General features: G+C 45.3%; 1 protein-coding gene across 1 annotated transcript in view; it reads left to right on the top strand.

Moving 5' to 3' along the window:
- Positions 1 to 293: 293 nt before the first annotated feature.
- Positions 294 to 358, top strand: part of LOC122242581 (uncharacterized) — a gene marked incomplete at its 5' end in the record, with an annotated part of 2,082 nt that continues 2,017 nt past the window's right edge. The window contains 1 exon segment of the mRNA XM_086538571.1: positions 294 to 358. This exon segment is cut by the window's right edge and continues 138 nt beyond it. Within this exon segment, the coding sequence (XP_086394697.1) occupies positions 294 to 358 (65 nt within the window).

Raw genomic sequence — 358 nt, 5'->3', positions numbered from 1 at the left:
AGTAAACTCTATTTCGAGAAAAAGTAGCAACTTGCACACGCTGTGCTCCTGTTTCTTCCTTGTGAAGATTCACAAATCCGCGATCTGAATGAAAATTATTCTTCGGTTTTCAAACAACCAGTACATCTGAAGGGGTGAGTGGATCTAAAGTAGGAACATGTCCACCTATCAATAAAAGTGAATAGACGTGCGCTCCTTTTACCCGTCGCCTTCGTATGTGTGTGGATGCAGCATAGGTAATATTTCATAGCTTTAGTGCATGGCATTTACTTTCTTCCCTGGTATCCTCGCAGAACATGCCTTATACTCTGGGCGAGAGGCGAACACTTGGCGTGGCTTGGCTGGGGCTTCGGGTTGG

Source organism: Penaeus japonicus, unplaced genomic scaffold, assembly GCF_977035675.1.
Source record: "Penaeus japonicus unplaced genomic scaffold, GWHDUDI00000001_assembly GWHDUDI00000007, whole genome shotgun sequence".
Lineage (NCBI taxonomy): Eukaryota > Metazoa > Arthropoda > Malacostraca > Decapoda > Penaeidae > Penaeus > Penaeus japonicus.
Note: the sequence above shows the minus strand (reverse complement) of the source record. Positions and strands in the feature narration are given on the sequence as shown.